Below are 25,322 nucleotides of genomic sequence, written 5' to 3' on the forward strand. Positions count from 1 at the left end.
TAAATATAAGACCAGAAACTGTAAAACTCCTAGAAGAAAATACAGAATAAAAGCTTCATAATACTGGTCTTGGCAATGATTTCTTGGATATGACACCAAAAGCACAAGCAATAAAAAGCAAAAATAAATAATTTGGATTACATCAAACTAAACACCTTCTGCAAAGGGAACAGTCAACAGAGTGAAAAGGCAGCCTACACAACTGTATAAAATATTTTCAAAATATATATCTGATAAGGAATTAATGTCTAAAACATATAAAGAATACCTACAACTCAATGGCAAGAAAACTAGTAACCCAATTATAAAATGAACTAAGACTTGAATAGACATTTCTCTAAAGAAAATGTAGCAAAAGGCCAACAGGTGTCTGAGAAGATGCTCCACATCACTAATCATAAAGGAAATGCAAATCAAAACCACAAGGAGGTATAACTTCACACCTGTTAGGATGTCAATTTTCAGGAAAAAAAAAGATAAGTGTTGGTGAAGATGTGTAGAAATTGGAGCTTTTGTGCAGTCTTGGTGGGAATGTATAATGATGCAAACAGTGTAGAAAACTCTATAGAGTTTCCTCAAAAAATTAAAAATAGAACTACTATATGATCCAGCAATCCCACTCCTGGGTACAAATCCAAAAGAACTGAAATGAGGATTTTGAAGAGATAACTGCACTCTCATGTTCACTGCAGCGCTATTCACAATAGCTAAGAGATGGAAACAACTTAAATGTTCATATACAGATGAATAAAGAAAATATGGTAAATACATACAATGGAATATTATTCAGTTGCAAAAAGAACGAAATCCGATGATATGCTGCAACATAGATGAACCTGGCGATATTATGCCAAGTGAAATATGCTAGAAACAGAAGGACTAATATTGCACAATTTCATTTATATGAGGTATCTAAAGTAGCCAAACTCATGGAAAAAAAAAAGTAGAATATTAGTTGTGAGGGGCTGAGGGGAGGCGGAAATGGAAAGTTGCTGTTCAACAGTTATAGAGTTTCCATCATGTAAGATGAAAAAGTTCTAGAGATCTATTCTGCAATATTGTGCTCATAGTTAATACTGTACTTAAATTTTGTTACAAGGGTAGATCTCATTCAAGTGTTTTTGCCAAAATACAAAAGAAATCTGCTTGGTAGCATTCTGAGGAAGCTGAAGACTCCTGACTCTATGACTTCCAAAAGTGTCTACTGAACCACAGATCAGGTGCTCAGTCCCAGTTAAAATCACTCTGTTCCATGTGTGCTGGAGAACCAGAGAGCAGCCTCAGAGAAGGGAGCTGTTAATGGCTGACTTGGACCATCAGAATGCAGGAAGCTACCATGATTGTGCAGAGATTAGAGGGACTGCTTTCACTTTCTATGCACTTATAAAGCACCTCACATCCTCATAAACTCCAATAATGAATAAGACAAAGTGTCCCCAAATCCAGGCAGAATCAGATGTAATTTTATTTACAAGAAAGAAAAAAAAAGAATAGATAATTTTGTATACCCAAATTTATTGATCAAAATGCACACCTGCCATGTTCGGGATCATATATGGGACAGCTAATGCATTCTTTTGCATTGTATGTTTGAGTCAAAGGCCAGCTTCCCTAGGAATCACAGCCAATTTGGTTTGAAACAAAAACTTTGGGCCTGTTAAGCAACAGAGTAAGTAGAGATGGGCCTGAATTCTTTGAAGTGACTTTTGGTTTGAGCAATGCATTGTGATGATATTGAGTTTAACATAATTCTACGTACTGTTTATACATCCTTAGCTAGTTACTAAGTGGGTGGCGAAAGAAAGGAAGAAAGAAAGAAAAATGCAGGGCTGTTGACAGGATTAATTTCTCCGTTGTTCCTAAAAGAATTCCTGGAAAGGAATAGACATGGGAGATGGATATAAAGGCCATTAGTCTTTGACTCTGAACTTTAAAAGGAAAGTAAACATAAAACAAAATTAAAAAAAAAACCCACATTCTTCCTGGAAAGGAAGGCACGTGCGTGAGCACTCACGCGCACATGCACACACACACACACACACACACATCAAAACCTACTTAGTGAGTGTGAAAATCAGAGAGGAAATGAAGATTCCTCGATTTCCTGGGTTAGGTTACTACTGACAGATATTAACAGAGTGAAACTGGAGAGAGGCCACTTAAAATGAGATTTAGCACAAGGATTTTTGGGAACGTGTTGGCCTGGAAGATCATATAAAATGTACAGGAGGCGATGTACCCAGGTGGAACATCCTCCCTCATTTTCTTTGGGGAAGTAATCAGAGGCAGAAAATCCACGTGGACACAGGGCTGTGTGTGAGAAGGTGTGGCACAGCAGAAAGCATCCTATACCGGAATCAGGGGACCTGATCCATTGCGTGGCCTTGCATAAGATACTCCCCCTCTCAGGCCCTCACTTTCTTTTTTAGTGTGGTTTAGATCAGAAGTTTTCAAATTGATTTCCACGGAACCCTGTGGTACGCGGTCAAAATGCAGGTACCCTGCAACTCTGGCTTGTTTCTATTTAAGTGACTGCCATTCAAAATTCTGTTTCACTTGGCTATTTGCCTCCTAAAATTACATTTGAAAAAATGAAGTTCTACTTTTTAATTAAACAACAATAACAAAAAGCTTGAAAACCACAGACCAAATGTTTGTTTAGAGTCTCTGCAGCTCTAACATCCTGTGAGTGAGCCATTGTTCTCACTTCTGTTATCTACCTGGAACATGGTTGGTCTAACCAGGTGCTTCACTGTGACTTGGGAAGACCATTCGTCCCATTTAGAAAAGCTTCTGGAGAGCACTTTATTTTAGTATGTAGAGTTCAAAAGCTGATGAAGCATCAAAATAAGGGTGAGCTGCATGTGTTCAAATTCCAAAATGGCAGAAACTATTAATAAAATGATAAAGTTCTATCTGGTATTGGAAAATGGAAAGTGCAAATGAAAGACACACACCGGAAAAGAATTTAGAAACAAGCTCAAACAGTTACTTGTGACCACAAGATCTGCAATTGGAAAATCCAGTTTTGGTCAAGATTCTATCACTCCACAGCTGTCTGCTTTGAGAAATTGCTTAATTCCTCTAATATCTGGACTCATCATGTGTGAAGTAGAGATATTTATTCTATCTTCTACAGAGACAATGTGAGGACCACAGGAGATAATATGGGTGAAAGTACTAACTGATCGGAAATCCCTAGGCTTGTATGATGGAAAAAATATTAAAGTTAGTTGTATGTAGTGGTTGTGTGGACAGATAGAAACATGTAGATATGGGCATAGTGGAATGTGTTCAACAATTTCATGGTTATAACCTTAAGATATATGTGCCAGTATTCTAAAATCAGAATTTTCATTTTGAATATCCATTTTAGTAATGAAGTGGTGTAACTTAGTAAGGGAAAAATGTATTTTAGAAGAGAAGCGCAAGCCTAGGATTTTGGAGACCTGGCTCTGCCTATGGTTAACTGTGTTACTAACAGAGTACACATAATCTTTGTGAGTTTGTTGCCCCATCTGTTAAATAACAACAATATGATCTGCATTTTTCACACATTTATTTTAATCATTGAAATGATTAAATCATCATAAGCAAATGCACATTATGTGGCTTCATAGGACATTATTGAGGGAAAAATGCAGGTTCCCCACCACATAACAGAAACACTGTACTGTGCTAGCCTGGAGTGCTCAGAAACATTGTTACAAAGCAGCTTAAACAAGCACCAAGATAACTACTGGCCCCAGGAAAAGTGCCCAGCAATTTCTTGCCTTGAAGTAGCCAGCTTAGACCAGCCCTGACTGCTCTAGGACTGCGTTAGTTGTCCTGTAGTGCCCTTTCCCAAATTATAATACTAAAATCCCCACCTGGTGGAAAATTGTAACATCCTTAACATAGGGCATGCGCCTGCGTGATTTGTTTCACTGTGAATAAGCAGAGATGTGATGCAAAAACTCTGCATTATTCCCTGGGAAGGGAGTTAAGGCAACACCAAAGGGCGGGCAGATGTGGATTTTGCTAGCAAGAAGCTCCTGTGGGAAAAATTCCTTTGCTGGCCAGGAGCAAGTACCCTAGTAAGTAACCTCTAATAAACTCAGCTAACTGGCCAAGCTGGACTTGTTGGAGTCATTCTTTGGTTTCTCAGCTCCATCTCAGTTTGGGGGCAGTTTTTCTATACTGTCCGGGATTTTCCTGAAACAATTGTAAAGTATCTTCATACTCTAGAAACAAGGAATTAACAGTGCCAACTACTCATGTTATCTACCACTGTACATTTTAACGAGTGTCCTCATTGCCTCTATTTTCTATTTCAACTCACCTGCCTGTAATATGACATTTACACATCTAATATCCTTTACACGTGTCATTTCAATGTTTGTTTTCTCTTACTACGCCAATTATTGAGTTTGTTCTCAAGTACAGCATTGTATTTGCTGAGAAATCAGGAGGTCATTATGCAAAACACCTTTTTGGTGGATGACTGTCATGGTAAAACTGTTCCAACTGTCTATAAATCATGATAATAAGGAAACTTTCCTTGACAAAGAAAACAAATGTCCTATCATGAGTTCACAGCCAATCACTGAAAAGTTCAATTTCTAATGAAGGCGGGCCCCTGCCTGTCTGTGAGTATATGTATGTACAGGGCAGACTGCTCTGTCTCTCTCTCAGACTCCTTGCCCCAGCGCAGTGTATCTGTCACCGTCATTCACCATCACTATGAAGGGCATTGCTGCTTTGGCCATCCTTGCTCTGGCAGCCACTGCATGGGCTACTTCTCCATCGGGTGACTCAGGATTTCTTTCAAAAATTCATGCCTTTATGTTAACTGTGATATATTCAATCTTCATTAAATTATAAAATGTTAAAGTCTGAAGATACTTTAGAAGGTTTCTATTTGGATTGGCCAGATTAACAAAGTGAGGTGGGTCAGACCTTCAGTGAGAGGAAGAGAGACTGAGATGAGGAATAAAAGGGTAGGGGCTCTCTGCACAGTTCCTGATCTGGATCTCTCAGGTTTATGATTTGCCCTTTCAGGAACAACTTATGCAGCTTGGGGACCATGACTCCCCTACTCTGGGCATGTCCCTAGGAGCTCCTGGACATCTCTGACAGCTCTTTCTCAATGACCAGGGCTTTCCTCTCTGGATTGTTTGTTTGTTTTAAATCAGGGCCATATACATCTTTGTCTTCATTCTGAGTTTGGCCCTGAGTAAAGAAATGACCTCTATTAGGGCTGGATTGGGCTGAGCAAAGAATGTTGTTGGGAAATGGGTTTGGGTTACTGTGAACAATGGATTTAGCTTTGCATTTTTAACTGTGAAATGTGTTCTTTCTCCAGTTCCTTCTTTCCAACAGCTCACTTCACTCTCTGCTGGTGATCAAGCCAAAGGGACAGAGGTGAGTGCAACCTTCTCTGTGTGGTCTTTATAAAAATGGAATCAGAGCTAATGTGTAGATAGAGCTGTGAAAGTAGCTAAATTGACTCACAGTGGATTGAAATAATTCCTCAGGAGTTAAAAAAAGTTCCTGGTCTGCACCTTTCTTTCTCTAAAGATTGCAGAAGGAACCTCTTTGCAAAAGGAAAACAGCAGATAAAGTAAACTTTTACCTTTGGGCAGCATTTTAAACTTTTCTGAGTATTTTTCATATACATTATTCTACTAGACTCTCATTACAACCCTAAAAGGAGACATTAACATTTCCTTGTTACACAGAGGATTCTATTATAGGGTCTGTTCTGGTCTGGTTTATTTCTGTAGCACAACACCTGGTCCATAGAAGATCTTCCAGAGCTGTTTGCTGAAAAACTAAAGAGACTGATGTTCTTTCTGCTCTCTTCTTCCTCTTTCACCATCTGGATATGAGAATGACTGCAGAATTGAAGGGACGGAATGCAGGCTATTATATTTTGTTTGAATTACAGGTGGACTGTTACCAATACAACAGGAAAGGCTCACAGGTTGCATGCCCAAGGATTTTCAGACCAATATGTGGCACAGATCAGAAAACTTATGATAATGAATGCCTGCTTTGCATGCAAAACCAGTAAGTATAGTACTTGATTTGGAGTCCCCCCCCCCTTTTTTTTTTTTTTTTAAAGATTATAAAGCCCACACTGGCCCAAATCTGCATGGACTTTTAAAACATGGTTTGACAAATGCTACATTTTTGTATGTTCCTCCAGTATTTCTTGGACATTGCTCTTTTAAAATAATGAAAAAAGAAAAGTTTAGCTATATTTCTAGTGTGTGTGTATGTATGTATGTGTGTGTATGTATTTATGAGGGTTGTCCAGAAAGTATCCAGCTATGAAATATGAAAAATGTGTATTGACAATGGCTGGATACTTTCTGGACAGCCCTCGTATATCTTTGCTATTTAGCCAAATTCTCATTCACATTATACACTATCTTTGGGGCATTAGCCCCATAAGACATTTTTATGCCCACATTACATTTACGGAAGCAGGATCTCAAGCAAGAAATGTACCTTGGTCAAATTTCCATGAATCTCCTCTGTTACATCTTTGTTTTTGCATTTGGGAACTTTGAAGATGGCTATCTCTAGAAATTTCGCCTGTTAGCCATGGATACATAAAATTTTGAGAACTTATATGGAAATATAACACTTTGATCTAACCTTCATACCCCAGAGAAAATCTGTGCAGCTTCTCATAATTATCTGGAAAAGTCTAGGAAAGAGAATTATAGTACAAATGGGTACTTGAAATTAGCATATCCCCACCACCACCAGCTCCACAAATTTAATATTAAGTCTTTACCTTTAATAAGATATGAGTCTTTAGAATAATGAAAGAATTGTTGTTGCCAGGCTTTCAGTACTATAAATTCAATACTTTATGATTAGTGGTTAAAATCATGAGTTTTGGTGCCAAACATCTGGATTAAAATCCAGATTTCACTTAGTAGATTGGTGACATTATGTAAATACCTAAGCCACCACAAGCTTTAGTACTCTCATCTGTAAGATAGAAATTATAATAGCATTTAGGATTCACTGTGATAAAATGTCACAAATGTTAGCTAAATTGACACAGAGTGAATACATGGAAATAAGCTCTTCTTTCTTCTTACCTTTCCTCCTTCTTTCTCCTATTTTCTAGCCCTTCTGAAAATTTACAGTTGAGTGTAATAGCAAGTGCTATTCACGATAAGGCTTCTCAGGACACGCAAGTTCATGTACTAATATTAATACAACCAGAAGAGATTAAAGACTGATGAGATCTTATTGATTATATTATCTAATATCTTCTTTTATAGATGGCATGAATCTAATACTCAGCAAGGAGAAGTAACTCCTTTCTGAGTATTAGATTTTTGTATAACAAAATTGTGCAGACTGTAAGAGCCAGGAAAGGATTTGGGCATATTTTCTTTTTCTTAATCTCAGTTTTAAGAATATTTTCACAGTATCTTATGCGTTAGATTTTCATCTGAATATTCATGGGCTATTTTTAAAAATGCCCAATCTACTTTTAGTGTTGATTTCTTTTGTTATATTCTTAGTTTTTAAATGTTTGTCTATTAAAGATGTTTACAGTCAATATTAGCCAACTGAAGTAGTAATTCAGAGAGAATTCAACCAATGGGAATTCAACCTCATTCTCAGTCCAAGTCAGACAACAGAGAAATAACATATGACTGTATTTTATTCTATAGCCTATGAAACCTCAAATTATTGCATTATACATTTAATAAAATCTTCTCTTCCAGAGAGCAAAATTTACAACTCAGAAAACTTCATGATGGTAACTGTGTAAGTATATGCAGAAATTTTATTTACTCTTAATGTAAAAGGTTACAATAACTCCTCACTTTCATAGAAAAGAACTATTTTAAAATACATTTTCTAGAAATCATTTATGACTGTGTATTTTCATAGATAAAGCATCTGGCCAGCCTAAAGAGAAGGCCTAAATTAGCAGAGGAAGAGTTCACAAACCTTACTCATAACCCTTAATTGGGACATATTGGTATACATATGGTTATTTTCTAATACTGCAACTAATTACAAGGTTAAGATGAGGATTTCAAGGGAAATTAGGTACTCAAAGACACTCTTATAACAAGAAAGGAAGTTATAAATAAAGCATGAAAAAATTCAAGAACAAGCATAGAGACCATTCAGGGGTAAAGAGCTATATGAGTGTGATGTCAATAGTTCTAATAGAGCTTAGAATGTGATATAAGAGCATCATAAACACGGGTGGTGGCAGTGAAGACAGCTCATTGTAGGGAGGGACACCTAGCCCAATTTGATGGGTGTGGGAGAAAAGCATCATCAAGAAACTGTTCTAAAAGTAGTTAAAATGACATTTACGGGAAAAGTGGGAGCTGGCCTGGTGGGTAAAGTGGGTAAGCTCAGGCAAGACAGGAAAACAGCAGGAGCTGGCACAGAAATGCACAGCAGCTGAAAACAGTTGGGAACTTAGCCCAGAGGTTTATCAAGAGTAAGAGGCAGAGAAAGGACATAAGCACACCTGACAAGAAAAGCACAGGTCAGGAGGGGATTATCTTCTGATGGGAAATCACTTAAGTATTTAAAGAACAAGATCTAATTTGGTTTTTAAAAGATCACTCCAGCATCAGTGTGGAGGGTAATCAAAGCCTCCAATGAGCGTGGAGGATGAGCAATAAATCGACAGACTTAAAACTGGGCAAAACATATCGAGGGCCTGAGCAGAGTGAATGACAGTATGGCGAGGAGAGGGCTGATTCAGAAGTACCAGATGGAACCCACGGGGTCCATTCATTACTTAGATATGAGGACTGGGTGAGAGGGAGGACCTAAACACAGGCTGAGCTGTCTTTTGCTGTAACAAGATTTCAATGTTGTTGGGGCAGAGTATGTAAGCTGCAAGGTATGTCTTTTTCCATGTGGGATTTTGGACCAAATGATTATTCAAGGTCTTTTAAAAGTTCATTCTCCATAATTTAATTTTTTTTTAAAGACATGGTCTTCTCTGTTACCCAGGCTAGAGTGCCATGGCATGATCATAGCTCACTGTAATCTTGAACTCCTGGGCTCATATTTTCTATGATTTAATGATTTGACACATGAAACTTTGTTTTTGACTGGACAGATTCAGTGCACCAAATATTCTGAGGTGTGTACCCTGGAATACAAACCTCTCTGTGGATCTGATGGAAAAGAATATCCCAATCAATGTGTATTTTGCAACGCTGTTGTGTAAGTTCTGAATTTAATATATGATTTGCAGAAATAGCCTCTTCCAGAAAAAGCCAGAAACCATCTTAGCTACCTAATAGGTTAAATGCTACTATGAACCATAAGAGATCATTCATTGATAATCAGAATATGTGAAAAAAAAAAGAAAGAAAGAAAGAAAAAAGGAAAGAGACAGAAAAGGGGAAAGAAAAGATAGAAGGAAAAAATGGACGCTAAGAAAGTGAGAAAATTGATCAGCATCATGATGTTACCAAGTGGCAACTAAAGAGAAATTTGCAGATTCTTTGGCTCCTAACACCAGCTTTTACTACTGCATTGAATTCCTCTTTTCTCCCCTGTTGAAGCTTAGTGATTAATTGCTCACCTTTCGTGCTGTGTACTCAACTGACTGGATTGATCTAAGGATATGGAACTTTTCATTTAAGGTCTCCAAAGGCTTCCTATTAACAAATAACTTCTTTTGCAGGAAGAGTGGTGGTGCGGTTTTTTTGGTAAATCATGGATCATGCTGAGTCTCCCCAATGCTCAAGAGTACCAAGTCCCCCTCTGGCAGATTCTGCTGAGAGGACCAGTTTCTCCAGGATGGCTGAAGAGGCAAGAGGTGATTTGGTGCAAATGTGGATTTGATTCTTCAATAAAAAATTCTCAGCAGGAAACCTACTGTCAGGCTTGACCTCTGTGGATGTGATTCTTCTCTTAAGGAAAATATGTATGGTCATTTTCCTAAGCTATAAGTCACATGGAAAGATTTCCTCCATTTTTATTCACATTGGGAGCTGGAGATTATATATTAATATCTATACCAATGAGAGGAGAATCTGCTCGTGTCACCCCATTTTATAAAGACTCAAACGTTTTAAGTAAACATGAGTCAAAGGATGGATCCACTCATTAGTCTCACATTATCTTTAGCACACTGATGGAAAGTGGAAAATTCAGATTTAGAGAAAGAGTGAGAATCTAAAATACTGTAAACTAATCAGAACAGACCAGGAGTAATGTATACTGTAGGTATCACCTTTTAAAGAGGACTCGCCATATAGGGGCTCCTGCAAAAGAAGGTGTCATGTTGGGAGGAGAGGTTAAAGACAAGATGACTTGACGAAATGTTGAAGTCACTAAAAAGACCTCAGGAAAATTTAAGGGAGCTGAGAAAGGTGAGGGTATATAAAGAATCTTTATGAGACAGAGACTCTGGAATTTTCTCAAGTCTAAGGCTCCATAGAGAACACTTAGAGTATTAATACAACATGCAGAGATACATATTTCACCTTGATAAAGAGCAGAAATTCCTAATAGTCAGTCTACAAATAGGAAGAAAGTTATGCCTTAGAAATTTATGTCGTGAGCACAATAGTTTTTAAACGGGTTGCTTAAATAATTGCCAGCTATGCTGTAGAGATTTGTGTGTTTGTTTCTAGAAACATATATAGGAAAGCCACTAGGGGTCAGACAATGTGTTGTGTGGGGAGAAGCAATACAAATGGGCAAAAAGAATCCGTGCCATGGAGGAATTTTCAGACTACTGAGAGACACAGACTTTAAAGAGTTGATTACTATATAATGGAACAAGGACAATAATCCAGTATTATTAAAGGTTCAATCAAGACAGAAAGGAAGATACGAGGTGTTAATCCCATAATGTTATCCGTCTACTTGGGTTTCCATAATGAAATATCACAGATTGAGTGGCTTAAACAACAGAAATTTATTTTCTTACAGTCCAAATCAAGGTGCTGGCTAATTCAGTTCCTGGTGGAGGCTCCCTTCCTGGCTTTCAGATGGCTGCCTTCTCACTGTGTCCTTTCCTGGTGGGGGGAGGGAGGAGGAGGGAGAGTTATCTATCTCTTCTTATAAAGACATAAATCCTATGGAATTGAGGTCCCACCCTATGACCTCATTTATCCTTACTTACCTCCTAAAGGCCCTATCTCCAAATACAGTTACATTGGGGATTTGAATTTCAACATGTGAATTTTAGAGGGATACACTTCAGTTCTCTGCAACTATGTTGCCAAAATTTTATTTTTTATCTTTTTCGTATGTGAAAATAAAAAGCATGACAACATAAAGGCTGGGGGGAGGAAAATGAAAGTGTTCTGTTGTCAGTTTCTTATAGTATAAGTAAAGGGCTATCATACAATTTAAAGGTAAACTGTGAGAAGCTAAGGGTGTATACTATAAACGCTAAAGCAACATCAAAAAGCCAACAAGGGAGATAAGGTAAAATAATAATTTAAAAAAACAAACAAAAAAGAAGCCCAACTCAGCCCAACTCACCCTGGATCACTGAAAGATCAACTCACAATAAGCAGATCTACTAAGGTAGGTAAAGAAACTTCATGAATTTTGGGAGAGTCAATGGTGGTGGTGATGGAAGAAGGTCAGCCCAGAATGTTAAAATGTCATATTTTGTTGCAAAAATATTTCTAATTTCCTTCACTCTGCTAATAAAATCTGCAGAAAACAAAGTATAAAAAAAGTAAGTTATTTAGTCTCAGGTGGAAGGTAATTTCATACTTGTTATTATTTTTGAATGCAATTAAATGAGTCTGATCCTACAATATCCACATCAATAGTAGTGGCTAAAAAAAAGCCAAAATAAAATAGCATTTATTGGTAGTTTATCTGGGTCAGGCAATTTTCCAAGTTGTTTAAATGTTTGCCCAACTGAACTTCCAAAGAGCACTTTATGGAAGGTGTGATTATCTTATAATGCAAATGGAAAAATTCTGTGGCCCAGAGAGAAGAAAGTCCTTCCCAAATTGACAAAATATTATAACCAGATTTTCTGTTTCTGCATTCAGAATCCTTTTTAAACAATGGAGTGCCTCTACCTTTCTGAACTGGGAGCACATTATTTCTTCAGGAAGATAACAGGGTGTTTGCAAAATATTCCACATTAGATTATAAGTATGGAGCCCAAAATTGGATGAAAACCACCTCTTTCATATTCTAGGTGACCCAGGTTCTTTCTGGAAGTTTCCAGTAAGTATATTTATAAGCATTTATTAAGATGAAATAATAAGAGATAAATTAACTGAGGAAAATAAAAATATTTTCATTCTAGCATTGTTAAAGTCAATAAAAATTTGATATGACTTTAATTGAACAACAAATGAAGAATATTAGTATAATCAGTAGCCATATATTTGATGGAATATAACATCAGGCATCTAAATTCATGTTCTATGTGATTATCTTTAGAGATCAAGAAACTTTAATAGTACATAAATAAGTGAAAAAAGCAGGAGACAATATATACTATAAAAAGTGATTGAATATTATAATAAAAGCCTGTATATGTGTGTCTATGTGTGATTATGTGTATATATTTTTAAAAACTAGAACATATTTTAATATATGTTTAATAATTATCTCTGAGTTGTGAGATTTTATATTTTTTAATTTCTTTTCATATATTTCTATTTTCCAATTTTTCTAAGTAAAGATATATTTCCTTTATTAAGAAAAATGATTCTTTCCAGAAAGGAAGGTAGAGGCAAGAAGTTCAAATAACAGCAGAAACGTAGCTATGACCACGTGTCTTCCCTGTTAGAAGTGAAAAGGCTCTGATTGCTACAGGGACGAGGCTGGACCCACTGCAGACAGCATCCACGTATTTCAACCTTCAGTGCAACCTCCTGTTCCAACCTTCTCTCTCTTAGGCATTTCCACACAATTTTTATTCTGGCCCAAAGTACTAATTATCATTGTGGAACATGTTATGCTTTTTCTGCTCAACTCTCTCCCACTGTGGTATGTTTCCTCGGGCCTCTCTTGAGCGTTCCATTCCTTATCCCCCTCACATCTTCCCCTGCTGAGGTTTGACCTTGATTCAACCTGAATGATGGGCCTCCAGGGCTCGCTCAACCCAGCACACAATGCCTCAGTGCCTTCTCTCTCCTGCGCAGCTACTCTAGCCCCCCTCGAGGCCCCAACACATGCTCCTTAAAAAGAAGATGTGCATTCCTCTTCCTTTTCTCTTCTTTCTAAGGTGTGTTGGTCGTGGCATGGAGGGTGGGGAGAAGGGGCTTCTGCATTGTGCTTTAGGCCTCTGGCTGCAGCTGGATCTTCTACTGTTCCTGCTCCATTCCTGGGGGAATCTATGGAAGATGTCAAGATAAGATGAGGGTTTGCTTAGCAAAAACATGGCATCCCAGATTGTCTCAAGAACAGGCACAGTAGGCAGCTCTGCACATTGTACCAAGAACTTCCCTTCATCCTGGGAGTGGGGTACTCTGGAGACCTTTCAACGTCTCAAACGACACATGTCACACCATAGCATATCAGCAAAGAGCTTATATAAATTACCTGTTGACCAGTGCTGCAGAACAGAGATAAAGGCCCAGAGGACATAGGGAGGACCAGGTCACTTTTGCAGGGCGAATACAGAGTTAAATGTGATCCTTGGTCAGGCTCTGGAACCTGCAGATACCATTCTGTGGGATTGGAAACGTTGCTACACGGGAAGTCGATCCAAAGGGAGGATTTGACCGTTAACTTTCCATTCTGTGTCTGAATGAAAATAGCTTGGGGGCTCCCATGAAATGGCACAGAATGATTTTTCTCCCTATGCACCCTGTCAGAATGCCCCAAGAGAGTCTAGCACACAAAGTCAAAAGACTCTTAGCACAGCCAGGGATGCCGGAAATATTAGAAATTTTTGTCTTAATCCAAAGAGGTATTGTCTGTTTCATGAACAAGTGCAGACCTACGTCCTCTATTGAGAAGCTCTTGTTGTGTAGAAACCTCTAGTAGCCCCCTCTTTTTCTTTGTATCCTCTCAAAAAATTTATGTGAAGCTTCAGGTAAGGAGTTGCCTTTTCAAGACGTCTAAAACAACTCCACACTGACATGATACAAGGATGCCCATAGAGTAACCTCTGATTTACTTCTGTCTTCTGAGTATTCACAGACCTGTCCCTGAGCTCTATACTTTTAATCTTTAATATGGTTCATCAAGGTTTAACTTTTCCTAATCATTTGTTCTTGGGGAAGGGTGGAATGAGCTTTCCGAACGTGGTGTACACAGAATATAATGAACAGACTTGAGATGACTATTTGTTTTAAGAGTTGTCTTAAATCCCGATTATCTCTACTTTGGTGATTGTATTAGAAGGCAACACCCTGAGACAAGATCTCAGACCGTCATTCCAAGGACAGACCCAGAGGGAAAATGGCCAAATCTTTCCCAGTATTCTGCTCAATTTTGTTCATCTTTATACATATGATATTATCTTCTGGTGAGTAATTTGGCTGGTCCTGGCCAGCATGTAAGGTTGATTTGTGGGCTTTGACTTTGTAATCTGAAAGAGAATGCTTTGGAATTATTTTTAAATTTAAGTGGATCATTTATATAAAAATATATAAAATGTCATATATATCTGCATATATATTAGAGATAAAATGGGATGTGGTCCAATTATATACATATGTGTGTGTGTATATAAATACCCATACATCTGTGTATATATTTACAGAGACAATAGGGTGTGATCCAAAAGACTCAGGGTCAGTGTGTGGGCAGGGGTCTTAGTTTTGCCATCTATTACATGCAGGTTAAGACAGCATTTATGGGGGCAAGGAGGTTTGGATGATTCAGTGAGTGTCTAGCATGTTAGAGTGTCCAGCAATATCCCTGTATCAGAGCACATCCTGAAAATTTAGACTGTTTGAAAAGGCTTTGCCATGTATTTGAGTGGATCATGACCTTTTTGTCCTCTTCTAGAGCAGTTATGGAAGGAGTCATGAAGAGACCAAGTCTCAAGGACTTGAGACCTTAGTTTTTCACATATCTATCATGAATTCCTGAATCTCACCCAAGCAAGTGTCTATCCCCTCTCTGAAAAATATGGGGATTGGATCAAAAGATCACTTTAAAGTTCTAGCATTTCCTGTTTTTTTCATAAATTAGCTATGAACTCTGAATCCTCTCAAGTCTAAACTAATTAGTGTTAATTGAAAAAAATTATTTGTTTCACTGAATTGGCAACCTTTATGAGAGCAGCAGTGCATCTAAATAGTCCTCTGCTGGTTATGTATCAGGAATAGAAGAATTATTTCACTTTTTTTTTTTTTTTTTTTTTTTGAGACAGAGTCTCGCCTTGTCACCCTGGCTGGAGTGCAATGGCATCATCATAGTTCACTGCACCCTCAAACTCCTGGGCTCAAGCGATCCTCCTGCCTCAGCTTCCTGAGAGTTATTTCACATTTTTTTAAAAGAAAATGAGTGAATACATGTATGATTGAAATAATATTTTCAATTGTTACAAGATTCCTTGGTAATGAATTAGAACTCTTTTATTCTGTCAACAGATTAAGCTATGGTTTACCAGGGATAAGATTCTGTAACTATTTTCCTATATTCTCTAGTTGAAGGACCTCCACGATGGTGGCCACCACATGGAAAATTTAAGGTAATTAACTATATCTCTCCTACCTTGTATCTGTACCAAGCTTATGGCACTTATAGAGCCCCTCAGACCACCATCTTCAAACTGCATAATCCCAAACTGCTTCAAGCCATCACTGACACCAGAATTGTCCAGGGAAGAAATTCACCTGAAAGCAAGCAGACCTGGGTCCTAATCCTGATGGGACATACGCCTTCTTTTTAGTTTTCCCTACAAAATCAGGGAAGCCAGTCTCAATGATCTCACATTTCGCAACTTCGAGATAAGTAGATGGTTTGGGGATTTTGAGAGTGGATAAAATGTGATAAATATTTTAAATTAAGGCATGTAGATACAGTGAAATATCTTTTCCAATTATAGAGCTTCAATTTTCTTAGCTGAGTTGCCATAGAAAATCTCTAAGAATGTTTCCAGATCAAATAGTCTTGGCATAAAGGTAATTGAGAAGAAACTCAAATTCCCAGATAAATTATCTGTTTATCCACTCTTTTTCCCACTCTAACATAGCAGGCCTCTGTTCTTATTACTGAGGAGGTCCTGACAACCAGGGTGTCATCTTGTCATCAGATGGGATAGACACAGTTTCTGGTTCCATTGCTTTGTGGAGGTGAGGCTGTGAGAACTTTTGTAAGACTGAGATATGGTCCTGACTATGCTTAAATTTTCCTAATAAAGACAAAAGGTGACATACCTATCTAAATGTAGTTCTAATTGTGCCATTCTTTTTAACTCAATTTCAGGTGAAATGTCCATATAAGAAAGTAAGCTTGAAGTGGTACAATGGAACAGCGGATCCCTGTCCTGGCTTATATCAACCCATCTGTGGCACCAATTTTGTGACCTATGACAATCCCTGCATCCTGTGTATTGAGAGCTTGTGAGTACTATTTGGAGAAAAGAAGAGAATGATGGATATGCTTGTGCATAAGCAATTACTATCTAGCCCTCCTATCAAGTCCATCAACCCTGAAGGAGGAATCTGCCCCAGTTTTCATAGATAACCATCAGCCCCCACTTAGAGAAGCAGGCAGTAACAGAAAGCCCACTGGAGTAGAAAGTAGACTCCTTGTACTGAGTGGTGTTCCTGAGGTCTGTTTGCTCTTTGAGCCCTTACATTCCCATATGCCAATTGATGGATTTCCACTTGAAGCTCTCAGATATCCCTTCAAGTTCTGAAATTCTTTGATTTGAAGACAAATTGTGTTTTTTGCCTTTTCTTAGGTATCTTCACCTCCTAATGTGTCTGAAATTCTAAACTAAAATGAGGTGACTGCAAACTTTGGGTCCTTCAGCTAAAAGTCAACGCTCAGTGTTTTGGATTTATGTAACATAAAATCAGTGTTTAGACACTAATCTCACAGCGCAATGGTTATAGCTTTGATATCTATATGGGCCAGTGCATTTCACAAGGAGAAAATCTTTCCCCATGGCATCAGATTGGTGGCCTCAGCACAACAATAATTTTGTAATTTTGTGCCAGGAGCTCTGACAGGAACGTATAAACCCCAGGTCATTCCCACTAATGACTACTTCAGCCAAAGAGTGAGAGTATCGACAGAACAGCTGAGGACTGATATACCTTGCACATCGCAAACTTAGGACTGATTCAATAGCTTATTTTCAAAGTGTTTGTAGCGTATGTCATAATATCTTCAGTGGCATCTCAGAATCATGGAAAGATAACTGGGTAAGAAATCCAAAAACCTGGCTTATGTCTTTGGTCAGTTCTCTCTATACTCTGCACCTTAGCTTCCTCAAATATAAAATAAGGGGCCTAGATAAGATAATTTTAAAAGTCTTTTTGTAACCCTGACATTCTGTTATTTAATGAAGTGTTTATTCTGACTCTTCCTTTAGGAAATCTGAAGGAAGAATTAAGTTTTACCGTGATGGAAAATGCTAGCTGAGTGGACTTGGATGTGGAAAAAGATGTCTTCTTTTTCTCTCCATCACTCCAATCCTCCTCTTGTACCTCTCCTTTTTTTACCCCTCCTTGCATGTGTCCTTTGAGAGCTGCCCCTGTTGAGTTTGTAGCAGATAACTCAAGGTCTCTTCTACAGACCTCTCCCCCACTGATTCCCTGCCTCCTATAGTCTCCCTAATAAATAAACTTTTCTGAAAGCCTGATTTGACTTGGATCTCAGATCTGTGTCTAAAATCTCAGAATTAGGCCGGGCGCGGTGGCTCACGCCTGTAATCCTAGCACTCTGGGAGGCCGAGGCGGGTGGATCGCTCGAGGTCAGGAGTTCGAGACCAGCCTGAGCAAGAGTGAGACCCCCGTCTCTACTAAAAAAAAAAAAAAAAAAAAAAAAAAAAAAAAAATAGAAATTATCTGGCCAACTAAAATATATGTAGAAAATATTAGCTGGGCATGGTGGCACATGCCTGTAGTCCCAGCTACTCGGGAGGCTGAGGCAGTAGGATCGCTTAAGCCCAGGAGTTTGAGGTTGCTGTGAGCTAGGCTGACGCCACGGCACTCACTCTAGCCACGGCAACAAAGCGACACTCTGTCTACAAAAAAATAAATAAATAAAAAATAAAATCTCAGAATTAGAACAAATGGAACATGTAAGCCATCGGTCAAAGACAAACATTGGAATGAGTAAGCTCTCTGATACTGTGAACAGTGAAGCAATCTATGTAAAACCTCCAGATTGTCTTACAAGGAATGCAACAGAAATTCCTTCCACATTCCCTTGGCATTTCTATAGAGCATTGTGCTCTGCCTGGCTGATTCCTGTTGTCTAGCTTCTACAAACTCCTCATTAAACATCCGCACTTTTGGACTCAACCTTGACCCAGAGGCATTTGCACATGTGCAGCTTTGATCAACAGGGTCCTGCACCTTCACAGCTCCACCTTTTTTGCTAGAAGGAAGTCTACATTGTTGGTATCCATGAATGTCCCATTGCTCATTCACCTTTTTCTTAATTTCTCTGGACACATTTTAAACTCTGAAACATATAGGGACATATTTTTCTCTTGGTTATACTTCATATATTATGTGTACATATATGTGTACATACTTCATATATAATATGGATAGCAGATTAATATGCACTGATATGCTTTCTTCCCCTCAGCAACTTGCTCTCTGATGGCCTGGGAAAGAGCATCTATTCTGCCTCTCCATAACTTGTAAGGTTGTGGTCAGAGTGTGTATATGTTCTTCTAGATCTTTGATCTTAACTACCATGCTGACTACATGGTGAATACATGGCTCCAGTGAAAAGGAAACAATTGCTTTTTGTCTGTTATCTTTAGAACATGAAGAACAAATGGTCTGGAGAAAAGAAGATATTCCCTATAGCATGCCAGTTCCCATTGCTTCAAGTCCTGGGCTATCCAAGAACACTAAGAACTCCAGGGAGGATTGCTTTTTACACTGTTGCTTTAACCTCACGTTCATAAATCTTTTTTTCTACAATAATTAATTTGCCATAAAAATCATCCAGATTTTTTTTTTTAATTTCAAAACAGGTACTACTACCAGCCTTCTATGAGATCTGGGATCTATTTATCTTGAATCTTCTCTAGTGATTGTATCTTGGCTTTGGGTAGTTTCCTCACAGGCAAGCACCAATTAATAATTTACAGGGCCTTCCATCCAGCTCTCCTGTCCCATGCTGTGGCCTTGTTCATTCTTTTCCCTTCTTTTTTCTTTTTGCTCCTTTGATTGGATAATTCCCAACTATCTGTCCTTGAGCTCACTAATTCTCTCTTCTGGTTGATCAAGTCTGATTTTAAAGCTTTCTACTGAGTGTTTTTCCAATTCAGCTATTATGTTATTTATCTCTAAGATCTCTAATATTTCTACCATTTGTTTCTATTTCTTTGCCAATTTTTTTTGGTTCATGAATAGTTTTCCAAATTTCATTTAATTTCTATTTGTACTTTTCTGTAGTTATTTGAAGTTCTTTAAGAAGATCATCCTAAATTCTTTGTCTGTCATTTTACAGATCTCCAGCCACATCTTTAGGGTTCATCACTGGAGCTTTGCTATTTATTTTGTGGTGTCATATTTTCCTGATTCTTTGTAATACTGATGTTTTTGCATTGGTGTCTGAGCATTTAAATGAGTGGTCAGTTCTTCTGGCATTTGCAGGTATTCTGGGGTGGGGTATACCTTCATTATTTAGTCTAGCCATCAGATTCTGGGTGGGCCATCTTGTAGAGGCCATGGGCAGGCAGACCTTGGTGTTGGGTTTTCTAATTGGGCTGATACAATGCCTGTGAACTGAGGTCGAGTGGGACTGCTGGCTGTTCTCCATAGTCCAATGAGACCACTGGCTGGACTCTGTGGTCTGTCCGAGCTGCTGGTTGGGCTATGTGATTGACTTTTGTTAGGTAGGTTTGCAGGCTATTTTCCCTATCTGGGTGGTACTGCTACTTGTGATCTGTAGTTGGACAAGGTTCTGAGGGTGGATAAAGTGCTGTGGTTGCTGCTTGGTCACTCATAATGGGCAGGGCAGGTGCTATGCTCCAGATATATGCAGCAGTGGGCTTGCCTCTTTGCCTGGGCCTAGGCAGAAACTCAGTCTGGCCTTAGTAGCTGTGTGGAGTTGCTGCTCAGTTGCTAGGTTTCGGTGAAGCCAGATGCTCCCTCCACAACCAGGTACATAGATTAAGAGAGTGACAGAAATGAAATAAAACAGGATCATACTGTACACGCTACTTTTGAAATGAGAGTTTATTGAATAAAAGATCAATATCCAAAAACAAATTATACTCTAAATGTTTACAACAAAGAAAAGAAAATGAAACTTATCTAAAAGATATTATTTCCCAGAATATTTTAAAAATTGAATACATAATAAAGAAAAGCAACTCTAATAAAAAAGTATGTATGACCTCTACCTTGAACATTGTAAAATATTAATCAAATATTTTTAAAAATCCTAAATAAATGGAGGTATATACTCATTCATCATTTTAGTAAATCAATATTACAAAGATGTATATTCACTCTAAATTTGTTTTATAGATTCAACACAATCCTAATCAAATAGGTAGCAGGGTTTTTTGAGAATGACAATGTGATTTTTAAATTTGTTTGGAAATGCAATAGGAGAAAAGAATGGACAAAATAAGCTTAAGGAAGAATAAAACTGAAGGACTTACACTAACAGATTACAAAATTTATTCTCAAGCAATAATAATGAAGGAAATTTATTGGTGCAAAAATAGACAAATAGATCAGTGGAATGGAATATAGAACCCAGAAACAGACCCAGCAAGGTTAAATGAATTCTCAAAACCTCTACAGTAAGTTAAAGAACCCTAGTTCTCGTTGTGCAAAATACCTAGCTCTCAAGATTATAAATATTTTAATAAATAGATATTAGATGTCTACTATTTCCTAGAATCAGTAGAGAGGGCGCTAAACTGACACAATATCCACTTGCATAAAATTTACATTATTATATACAAAACAAAAAAAGAAGTCACTTAGCCAAGTAGTTACAAATATGTTAGGAAAGAGGAGCAGAGGGTCCCATGAAAGGGTACAATGACTTCTCTTCTACGTTAGGAGTCCTTCTATAAAAGCGAACTCTGTAGAGCCTCAGTGAAAAGGAGACACAAAGCTTCTGCTTGACTGGTTAGGATGCAACTCTGCAATATGGGCATTTCCTCTCCTAAAACTTAGTCATGATGCTAACATGTCATAGTTTCCCTTGGAACAGTGACGTAGGAGGAGATTGAGTAAACACGTACTCATAGAAGTTATTATTATAAAACAAGAACAATATACCTTTGACATATTCATCTTTCCTTCAGAATAGTCTTCTGTGTCCCTTTCTCATTGTCAGAAAATATTCAGCAAATTGAAATTGAGCAAGGCCCTGACCATTGCAATGCACATATCCTTTTATTATTACATTTAGTCACACAGGTATTGCATCAAAAAAGAGAGGTTAAGAAGAATCATTTAATTATGCTAAAGTATTTATACTTTCTATTTGATAAGTCCCAATGGCTCCTAAAATCAATGATATACAAAACTAAGTTTATTTTGATCTCTACTGAACCCGCACCTCTTCCATGCTTCTTTACTCGATGAATAGTAGTACTATGGAGGGATATTCTTCATTTCAGAGCTATATTAGGTTTATATCTCTCTATTATGTAGTCATTAAGATGCCATAATCCTCCTTAGTACAGGATGAGCATTCTTAATCTGAAAAATCCCAAATTCCAAATGTTTTAAAATCTGAAACTTTTTGAGCACTGACATGGTACTCAAAGGAAATGCTCATTGGAGCATTTTGGATTTTGGATTTTTGGATTAGGGCTGCTCAACTAGTATATATTCTGCAAATATTTCAAAATCAAAACAATATACAAAATCTGAAACACTTTCATCTCAAGCATTTTGAATATGGAATACTCAACCTGTAATATTAAGTAGTATCATTAAGTAAGGAGGAATCATAAATCATTGTTTGCAGAGATCTGATTTCTAAGTTCTGGTAGTAGTAATAGGAATGTCTAATAGATCACAAAGTGCATAAAATTTAAAATATATCCATTTTGAGTTGATTTTTGTATATAGTGTAAGATAAAAGTTCAACTTCATTCATTTGTATGGGGAGATCCAGTTTTCCCAGCTCCATTTATTCAAGAGATTATTCTTTCCTCATTGTATCTGCTTGGTTCTGGGCTTTCTATTCTGTTCTATTGGGTATGTAACTGTGCCACATGGTTTTGACTATTGTAGCTTTCTAATATTATTATTTTAAATCAGGAAGTGTGATGTCTCCTACTTTGTTCATCTTTCTCTTAATTGCTTTGGCTATTCAGGATGTTTTGCAGTTTCAAATATATTTTAGAATTGTTTTTTCTACTCCTGTGAAGAATGCCACTGTAATTTTTATGAAAAATGTGTTAAATATATATATTGCTTTGGATAGTACGGACATTTTAACAATATTAATTCCTCTAATCCATGAGCAAGGGATATCTTTCCATTTATTTGTGTCTTCTTCAGTTTCTTCATCAATGTTTTGTAGTTTATTTTCAGTGTACAGATCTTTCACTTCCTTGGATAAATTCATCCCTAAGTATTTTTTTTAATGATTTTGTAAATGGGATTGTTTTCTTGATTTCTTTTTCAGATAGGTCATTTTTTTGTGTACAGAAATGCAACTAATTTTTGCATGTTGATTTGTTTCCTGCAACTTTACTAATTCATTAGTATTATTAGTTCTAATAAGTTTTTGTGGAATTCTGGAGGTATTCTACATATAAAATCATGTCAACTGCAAATAGAGATAATTTTATTTCTTCCTTTCTAATTCAGATGCTTATTTTTTTTTCTTATCTGATTGCTCTTGGAGTACTTCCCATACTATGTTGAATAGAAATGATGAGAATAGGTAGGCATCCTTGTCTGATCCTGGGTCTCAGAGGAAAAACCACTGGTTATGATGTTAGCTACAGGTTTTTCATGAATGTCCTTTATTATGTTAAGGAATTTTCTTTCTATAACTAAAATATTGAGAGTTTTTATCAAGAAAAGATGTTCAACTTTGTTAAATGCTTTTTTCTGTATGAGTTGAGATGATTATGTGGTTTTTATCTTATGTTCTATTAATGTGATGTATCACATAAATTGATTTGCATATGTTAAACCAGCCTTGCCTGCCAGGGATGAATACCACTTGGTCATGAGGTATAATCTTCTTGATGTGTTGTTTAATTATTTGATAATATTTTATTGATGATTTTTGCATCAATATTCATTAGTAATATTGGAATGTAGTGTCCTTGCTTGGCTTTGTTATTAAGGTGATACTGGCCTCATATAATTTATTTGGAAATAGTCCCTTAGTTCTTTTTTTTTTTTATTTTTTCCGAAGCGTTTAATAAGGATTGGTATTAATTCTTTTTTGAATACTTGGTATAATTTAGCCATGAAGCCATCTGGTCCTGGACTTTTCTTCATTGGGAGGTTTTAATTACTACTTCAGTCTCTGTATTTATTACTGAACTGTTCAGGCTTTCCATTTCTTCTGACTCAATCTTGGTAGTTGTATTTTTCTAGGAATTTATTGATTTCCTCTTAGATATCCAATTTGTTGATATATAATTTTTCTCAATCATCCCTTATGATCCATTTTATTTCTGAGGCATCCATTGTAATACCTCCTAAACATAAGACTAGAAACCACAAAACTCCTAGAAGAAAACATAGGGGAAAAGCTCCCTGACATTGGCCTTGGTAATGATTTTTCTGGATATCACACCAGAGTATGCTCTAAGTGTGGACAAAAAGGTGTGCGTGGTTTTCTGATGGTCACAGGACCTAATTGTCTACAACATTTATACTCCACTGCTAGAGTATAGAATCATTGCTGGGAAATGGAAGCTCAACAAGGGAATTAATTTCTCTATCCCTTTTGCATATGGTGCGACTATGTGCCTAATTTTCAGCGATGATGAGTGAAAATGTTGTGTTTCAGTTTTTAGCCAAGTTGGTGAAGAATTGCAATATTTTTTCTTCCCACCACTTTGATGCAAATGAGATGGCCAGTTTGAGCCTTGCATTGAATATGGAAGAGACAGACGTGAGAGCAAAGTGGATCTCTCCATCACTGCTTGGAAGAAAGCTGCCTGTGAATCACAGACACAAGCATCTGGAGTTTATACAACTGAGCAACAGACATCTACTCAGCATAAGCTATTATACAGAGGAGTTATTTGTTGCATCAGCTGAGATAACCCAAATAAAACATTCATAATAAAAGGTACGATGCAAAGTTTACCTGTTTTAAAGGTATGGATGTAAGAGAGTTATTAGGTTATGCTAGCTTTATAAATTAAATCATACAAGCATTGATTCTTCCACCCACGATAGTTATTTAGCTTCTACTATTTTTTATAATGGTTGTAAAGGATACTGACATATGTCAAATCAATCTCTATCTTCAAAGGCTATAAAGTATTTTAAGTAATAAATAACTTCTCTAATAAGTAAGATAGATACTCATAATATACCACGTACTATGTGCTGTGAAAAGTATATTGTTTTAAGTCAGAAGAGAGAGATTGTTGGATTCCTTCTTCGGCAATTACAGAATACATTTTAGGATAGGTTTTATTTTAGATAGTCAGGAAAGTTGAGTCAGATTCTGACAGGCAGCAGTAGTAAAATGTATTTTAGCAGAGAAAATATTAGTGGGCAAAAGTACAAGAAGAGAAAAATCCAGATTACTCAGGATCCTAATGGTTTGAGCCTGTGATGTTTGGCAGAGAACCTGGGAGATTAAGTCAAGACGGAAGTCTGCTAGATGACAGAAAAATCTTGAATCCCAGGCTAAAGCTCTTTAACTTTATTGGCTCAGCTTTGTTAAATAATGGGCGTTACTCCCAGTTGTTTTTCCCTGGGCTAGCTTGGCCAGACCAACATTGATAGGTTTGGGAGAGAATTTGTGTTGCAGAAATAATGGGAGTTTTGAACTTAGAAATAAAAATACTTACAGAAGCTTTTTATTCCCAAAGTTTAGGGAAAAGCTAATGATGACTTTTTTGAAGTAAATCACCTGACCTGGGCAGTACTGCTTTCTTGCGATTTTAAAAGACTTTGGCAAACTTTCCCCTTGCATTGCCATGTCTTAACAAACATTTATTTAAGAGGCTTCCTCTGATGGTTATAATTAAGCTTCAAAGGAAATGAGGAAAGCCAGACATT

The 25,322-nt window shown here is 37.2% G+C and overlaps 2 protein-coding genes across 2 annotated transcripts; both read left to right on the forward strand.

The window, feature by feature from the left end:
* Nucleotides 1–4,722: 4,722 nt before the first annotated feature.
* LOC138392988 (double-headed protease inhibitor, submandibular gland-like) lies at nucleotides 4,723–9,220 on the forward strand. Its single transcript, XM_069483994.1, has 5 exons — nucleotides 4,723–4,789; nucleotides 5,390–5,403; nucleotides 5,930–6,051; nucleotides 7,740–7,782; nucleotides 9,110–9,220. Exons 1-5 carry the CDS (start codon nucleotides 4,723–4,725, stop codon nucleotides 9,218–9,220), a joined length of 357 nt encoding a protein of 118 aa, XP_069340095.1.
* Nucleotides 9,221–14,394: 5,174 nt separating this feature from the next.
* On the forward strand, nucleotides 14,395–17,534 carry LOC138393009 (serine protease inhibitor Kazal-type 14-like). The gene is made up of 4 exons (XM_069484010.1): nucleotides 14,395–14,461; nucleotides 15,591–15,634; nucleotides 16,372–16,508; nucleotides 17,489–17,534. Exons 1-4 carry the CDS (start codon nucleotides 14,395–14,397, stop codon nucleotides 17,532–17,534), a joined length of 294 nt encoding a protein of 97 aa, XP_069340111.1.
* The last annotated feature ends 7,788 nt before the right edge of the window (nucleotides 17,535–25,322 follow it).

This window comes from Eulemur rufifrons, chromosome 10, assembly GCF_041146395.1.
Source record: "Eulemur rufifrons isolate Redbay chromosome 10, OSU_ERuf_1, whole genome shotgun sequence".
NCBI classification, from domain to species: Eukaryota; Metazoa; Chordata; class Mammalia; order Primates; family Lemuridae; genus Eulemur; species Eulemur rufifrons.

What these genes read in the sequence shown, in the direction of transcription:
- LOC138393009 (XM_069484010.1), top strand. Translation starts at nt 14,395, where the DNA reads ATGGCCAAATCTTTCCCAGTATTCTGCTCAATTTTGTTCATCTTTATA. An exon ending in CACCACATGGAAAATTTAAG is followed by an intron (nt 15,635 to 16,371) that starts GTAATTAACTAT and finishes ACTCAATTTCAG; the next exon opens with GTGAAATGTCCATATAAGAA. An exon ending in ATCCTGTGTATTGAGAGCTT is followed by an intron (nt 16,509 to 17,488) that starts GTGAGTACTATT and finishes CTCTTCCTTTAG; the next exon opens with GAAATCTGAAGGAAGAATTA.
- LOC138392988 (XM_069483994.1), top strand. Translation starts at nt 4,723, where the DNA reads ATGAAGGGCATTGCTGCTTTGGCCATCCTTGCTCTGGCAGCCACTGCA. An exon ending in CTGCTTTGCATGCAAAACCA is followed by an intron (nt 6,052 to 7,739) that starts GTAAGTATAGTA and finishes CTTCTCTTCCAG; the next exon opens with AGAGCAAAATTTACAACTCA. An exon ending in AACTTCATGATGGTAACTGT is followed by an intron (nt 7,783 to 9,109) that starts GTAAGTATATGC and finishes TTGACTGGACAG; the next exon opens with ATTCAGTGCACCAAATATTC.